This window comes from Malania oleifera, chromosome 11 (assembly GCF_029873635.1).
Source record: "Malania oleifera isolate guangnan ecotype guangnan chromosome 11, ASM2987363v1, whole genome shotgun sequence".
Lineage (NCBI taxonomy): Eukaryota > Viridiplantae > Streptophyta > Magnoliopsida > Santalales > Ximeniaceae > Malania > Malania oleifera.
Window position 1 is genome coordinate 41151745 of NC_080427.1, and position 6768 is coordinate 41158512.

The following is a 6768-nucleotide window of genomic DNA, read 5'->3' on the forward strand; positions in this document are numbered from 1 at the left end:
AAAATAAACCCTTAAGTTATGGAATGTGCATGAGACAAGAAGTCACATGTGCTTAGGACCCTAATAGGATTAGCTCGTGATGCCCTCTTGGATAATTTTCTATATTTACTATCTTGCCTTGTTTATGTATTGTCCCTAGAGAAAGAGAAGTCAAGACGAGGAGAAAAAAACATCACCTAATTTGAAACTAAAACAATCTCAACTAAAAATATACAATTTTACAGTCAATTTTTTTTCACGAGCTTCCATTAATTTGGATGGAAAATAAGTTTATTTTCTCATAAATGAGTATTCATTTTAAAGAAAAAAAATTACTTTATCGCTTTGTACCGCTAGTTACCTATTTTTGTTTTCTATAAAATTGAATATTTTGTGAACGAGTAATTACTTTTCAACAAAGTTATTCTTAGTTAACTTCTAAGTAATCTAATATCATAGAATCACCTTTACTTTAAAATTATTCAAAGCAGTTTCTCCAAAATTAAATGAATCAATCATCAATCATTACACAATTTATCTTTAGCACTAAAAACGATGACGATCCATCTAAATTTCCTCTACTTTAAAATTAAATAATAAAAAGATCGTATAAAACTTACAACTGGCGACCATCCAAACATGATGATCCGACATCCAATGCTTGCTTTAATAATTTCTCCATCTGCATATAGATTACGTGTTAAGTCATTAATCTTAACCTGTTTTTACCAAACAATTAAATTAAATAAAATAATATCAAGAAGTCAAAAAGAATAAGAACAATGATGATACAACATATATAAAAATTTTATTTTTTAATTTCATATCGCCTATATATAGGTTGCATGTTGAGTCCTCGAATGCACAGTTCGCAAACCCTATTAGCAAGTCACTATGCCTTCACCATTGCCATCTTCTTCGTTTTCATCAATGTGTTCGATTGCATTGGCCCTAGTGACAGTTTTTGTGACATTGCCATTGCATCAATCATGTGCCCAGTTGAACACGACCTTCTATGATTCTACGTGCCCGGACGTCTCCACCATCGTGAACGGCGTCATCCAACAGGCGCTCCAGTCCGATGCCCGGATTGTTGCGAGCCTCACGCGCCTCCATTTTCATGACTGCTTCGTCAACGTGAGTTCTTTAGTTTTAGTTTTTAACTAATATTTGAAGAAGAAAGATTCACTACTGAATAAATTAATTAGGGATGCGACGGTTCGATTTTGCTGGACGACGACGAGAGCATGAACATACAGAGTGAGAAGGAGGCGGGACCAAATGCCAACTCCACTCGGGGGTTTGACGTAGTCGACGACATCAAGGCTGCCGTCGAGGACGTTTGTTCCGGCGTCGTTTCATGTGCTGACATTCTTGCCTATGCTGCTCAAGCTTCTGTTTCCTTGGTACATATTACATTATAGTCTCCACCTTTTTCTTTTCACCTTCCATTGCATAGAATTCTTTTCCTTCTTTGAGAAGAGATGGAAGAACTTTTCGTAAGAATTCAGAGAAAGCAAATTAATAAAAATGAAGAGAATTTTTAAATAAATAGTTAATTTTTATGGTGTTGATTGATAATGTGCAGGCAGGGGGACCTTCATGGGAAGTTTTGGGAGGGAGAAGGGACAGCCTCACCGCCAACCCCGCCGGAGCCAACACCTCTCTTCCCTCTCCGGTGGAGGGGTTGGACAACATCACTGCCAAGTTTGCCAAGGTCGGCCTAAACACCACCGATCTCGTCGCATTAGCTGGTAATTGCTCGAAACTTCAGTTCACTATGTTAACTAGGTAAGCTAGTGCGATAGTTCGGGAAATTATTCCGGGACTTCCCCCTCCACGTGTCTATGTGTCTGTTTCCTTAATGTTAAGACATATGACAAATTGATCATACATTTATTAATATCAAGGAGAGATCCATTTTCAATAAATAAATAATTAAAAAAACAAGTACACAGACACGTGGAGGGAGAAGTCCCCTGAATAATTTCTCCAATGGTTCGCTTCTTCATTATCTTTTGTGAAGAGGGTATTCGAATTTTCTAGTGGGCACTTTGGTGCCTAACATATTTATTATTAGTTACTCTAAGTTTAGAAAGACTTTGGATTTAGATTTTTATTGAATTTGGATAAGATGCAATAAAAAAATTGTATTAAAAGTTGTCCAAATCCATTACAGTGTTATTATATTTGGTTGCTTATGGACACTATAAAAAAAAAGGGCATAATATAAGACCACACTCAAATAATCCTTTACTTTTGGGCTAAATAATTCACCACAACCTATTAAGAGGTTTTTTTTTTTTTTGGATAAGCCTCACATAAGGTAACTGTATTTTACCCTTTACTTGCTAAAAATTTCGAGACTTAGATTTGAATCAGCATAAGTTTAATAAAAGCTCAATATAATTTTATACTACAATTTATCTAAATTCACACAAATCCAAATTTTACATCTAAAATTTATACTCTCTAATACGACATAATTATAAAATCTTGTGCTAACACTTAAATCCAACTGAAAACAATAAAATATTAGGTACTCATCAAGTATCGTGTCATCATTCCCATTAGTATCATAATGATACAATAACACTCATGCTAAGTTTGGAAGCATGGATTGTGTCAAAGTTTATTAGAGAAATATCTTCACCTTCCATCAGTAAATTATTGTACAGCTATTAGAGTAGATATTTAGGCATTATTCCTGGTTAGCAGATATTTAAGCATTATTCTTGAAATTATTTTTGGGATCATGTTCCCTTTCTCATGTATTATATACAAACTGTAATGTTGAATATTTGATATAGAAAATAGTCCTTCTTCAACTTTGACATGGTATCAGAGCAAGTTCTCTGCGTATACTTTTTTTTCAACACCATTTGAATTTTTTTTTTTTCTGCAATCATGTCCAACATCACATCTCCGGAGGTCTCCTCCTCCAATCCAACATCCCCATCAATTCCGGATGTGTCTTCTCCATTCTTCTAATCACCTAAGTGTCATCCTAGTCTCCATCCTTCTCAATGGTGACAATTATCCTACCTGGAAGAGGGCCATGAAAATGACCTTGAATGTAAAAAATAAGTTTGGTTTCGTTAATGATACTCTTCCCAAACCAACGTCCTCCTCAGCAAAAACTCAATTGTGGGGAGGATAATTGTCACCATTGAGAAAGGTGAAGACTAGGATGTGCGTGATGAGTAGAATTGAGAAAATATGGAGAAGACACATCTGGAATTGATGGGGATGTTGGATTGGAGGAGACCTCCGGATATGTGATGTTGAACATGATTGTAGAAAAAAAAAATTCAAACGGTGTTGAAAAAAAAGTATATATAGAGTATTTGCTTTGATAACCATATCAAAGTCGAAGAAGGACTCTTTGCTATGTCAAATATTCAACGTTACAGTTTATATATAATACATGAGAAAGGGAACAAGATCCCAAGAATAATTCTAAGAATAATGCTTAAATATTTGCTAACCAAGAATAATGCCTAAATATCTACTCTAATAATTGTACAATAATCTATAGATGGAAGGTGAAGATATTTATCTAATAGATTCAAATTTTGAATTTAAATTTGAGTGGATTTGGACAAATTTTAATATAAAATTGTATTACATTTTATCTAAATTCAATATAACCCCAAATCCATGTGTTTTCATGGGGTCAATGATTCTCAATTGGAGATGAGAGTTACGCGCAACGATCGTAGTCATTAGATCATTAATATGGATCAAAATAATAACACAAGATCTGATATTTTCCCGAATCCTAATAATGTAGATCTCACACCATCTTCTAATTAGTCCATAAATTCCAAATCTTATATATAAAAAGAAAAACGATCATTGCAACTAAGGATGAGCATTCGGTCGATTTGGTTAATTAGCTGAAATAACCAAAAAATTTCAATTAAAAAATATTATTAACCGAATTGATCGAAATTTCATATTTAATCGAACTCAAAATCGACCGAACTAGATATTAGTTAAATCCGTTAACCGATTTTAACCAATTTAATATTTTAATATATATAATATGTAAAAAATTAATAAAATTTTAGTACATAGAATAATAAAATATTTTAATATATAATATATATATCTAATTATTTATTATTAATTTACATTATTCGGTTAATTGAATTAACTGAATCCAAAAATCAAATCGAAAATTAAAAATCAAAATTTAATAAAAATAAAATCTGAATTAACCAAATTTATTCCATTATTTTGATTAATTCAATTTTCGTACTCTATTTAACAAATGACGAAGGCTTTTCCTATTATTATTATTTTTTATACCATTCATTTTCAGGGGCCCACACAATCGGGCGGGCACAGTGCCGGTTGTTCGTCAACCGGTTGTACAATTTCAACAACACGAGCAACCCGGACCCGACCCTTGACCCGACCTACCTGGCCGTTCTCCGGCGCACATGTCCACAGAACGGGACCGGAACCAATCTCAGCAACCTCGATCCGACGTCGCCCGACACCTTCGACAACAACTACTTCACCAATTTGCAGAACAACACAGGCCTCCTTCAGTCCGACCAAGAGCTGTTTTCCTCTGCGGATGCTCCGACGACCGCTGTCGTCAACGCCTTCGGCGGCAGCCAGAGCGTCTTCTTCCAAAACTTCGCCGCGTCGATGGTGAAAATGGGAAACATAAACCCTCTAACGGGGAGTGACGGCCAGATTAGGTCAAATTGCAGGAGGGTCAATTCTGGAAATTAGAAAAAACCGTTAAAAAATGATCTTCTATTTATTTTGCGTCGTATACTCATAAAAATGTGGATTTGATTCATTTTAAAAAAAAATAGGCTCGTTTTTGGGGTTCGATATCTATATTTTGGGATTATAAAAATTTTACCGACTTCTTTGACTATTCAATTTTTATGACTAGCCCCAAAAAAGTGCAAACCGCATCATTGGGAATGAATTTTCTTTTAAATGTCAAAAAATTGTGTAATCTTTGTGTGCAAAAATCACAAAGTCCATTATTTAGAATAAATTTCAAGCCTTTATCATGTTTATTCAATATCGAAAGAGGAAAATAAACTAAATAGACAACACACACACACACACACATATATATATATATATATATATATTATGTATTGTCAAATCTAGAAGAGATAAGTGTTTTTTTATCTAAAAAAATTTAATAATGGATTCATACTTTTATGATCGTATGGCGCAACATAAGTGTAGTAGGTGCATCTAAGAATTTCTTTGAGTTGAGTGCTTCTGTATCATTTTACTAATTTCAAAGCTTTGATTATAAATGGTTATTGATTTGGTTGTACGTGATTTATGTATCACTATTTGGTCCTCCTAAATAAAAAATAATGAAACTTGTTATTTAAATCCTAAATTAAGTTATGTTTGGTTCGTGGAATTGCTATCTTTCGAAAAATATATTTGTAATAAAAAATTTAGTACTTTTTCATAATATTTGTTATTTGTCGATTGTAAGAAAATATTTATGCAATTTTTTTTATGGATATATGACAAAGAATAGAAAGTAAACATTTAACCATGAAAAGGAATAGATCACATTACATCTTTTCTGCCCTAATTCTTAATAATGAATATCGCCCGATTTATAATAGTGATTTAATCTTTACAGCACATGGCACGCTTTTGTTAAAGAGCAACTCGAACAAAAAATTAATTAATAAGCTAAATATAAAGCTATTTTTTGAAATTATTTTTAATAATTTGAAGCTTCCCAATAATTCATAATTTAATTACTTAACTAATATTTTGAATATGTCGCATAAATAAAATTATCATAAGTTTGTAATTTAACTTTTGTAGCTACATTAAATTTTTATAGCCGCTAACTTATAATTGATTGAAATTTTTTGTAATGGGTTCTAGTAGTTAATGTCTACTATTTGTATTAGTTTTTTTTATTTTATTTTAAAATTGTCTAATAAAAAATAATTGATTAATATTTTGAAACCACCTCATTAATTAGTAAATAATTTATCTAAATAATTGAATTGAAATATATTATTTTCTACCCTTTTTATTAGATATTTTTATTTTAATAATGGGATGATTCCTTTATTCATATTTATTTATTCATGTTATATGATCTATTAATGAACCTACTAAATTTAAAACTTGAAATATATCTACTCGTAATTATTCACAATCAAATTCAAAATTAATGAGACAACGAGTTTATCTAGTGTATACAAGTGTTTGTAAATCATTTGAAAGTGAAAAACTAATTACTTCCATGATCTACCGCCAAAAAAACTTATTTAAAATGTGATTTTAAATTTAAAATTACTCAATAAATTTGTAATTTGATATGATTAGTATTTTGAAACTGATCAATAAGTAAAATTATTAATATTTTGAAATTGTGACAAAAGTTTACTCATGTTAGTTGAATTAAATTTTCTACAATGGACAGTAATAATTGAATTAAGAAGTTGATGTGCACCATTCATAGTTAATTTTTTAAATTTTATTATGGGAGCAAAATTTTATTCAAAATTATTTTTTTTGAAACTACTGAGACAAGTAAAAGATTGATATTTTGAAATCACATCATAAATTTATAATTTAATTCATCTAACATCCATAAATTTTAAAATAAATTGCTAATATATATATATATATATATATATATATATATATATATATCCTACCCTTCTTATTATATTTTTAATTTATTAAAGAGAGTTTGTTAGCTTCAAGGCTTCATTGATCATGTTTTGATTATAACAAACTATTTTAGTCTATTGATTTTGTATC

At 31.1% G+C, this 6768-nt stretch overlaps 1 protein-coding gene across 1 annotated transcript; it reads left to right on the forward strand.

Annotated features, from left to right (window-relative positions):
* Window positions 1-873: 873 nt before the first annotated feature.
* Window positions 874-4728, forward strand: LOC131167485 (peroxidase A2-like). Its single transcript, XM_058126288.1, has 4 exons — window positions 874-1116; window positions 1188-1385; window positions 1568-1733; window positions 4307-4728. The coding sequence occupies exons 1-4, from the start codon at window positions 874-876 to the stop codon at window positions 4726-4728; spliced, it is 1029 nt and encodes a 342-aa protein (XP_057982271.1).
* Window positions 4729-6768: the final 2040 nt, after the last annotated feature.

Bases quoted from the DNA above. Each gene is read 5' to 3' on its own strand.
- LOC131167485 (XM_058126288.1), top strand. From the start codon at position 874: ATGCCTTCACCATTGCCATCTTCTTCGTTTTCATCAATGTGTTCGATT. The intron at 1,386-1,567 runs GTACATATTACA...GATAATGTGCAG, and splicing joins CTCAAGCTTCTGTTTCCTTG to GCAGGGGGACCTTCATGGGA. The intron at 1,734-4,306 runs GTAATTGCTCGA...ATTCATTTTCAG, and splicing joins CGATCTCGTCGCATTAGCTG to GGGCCCACACAATCGGGCGG.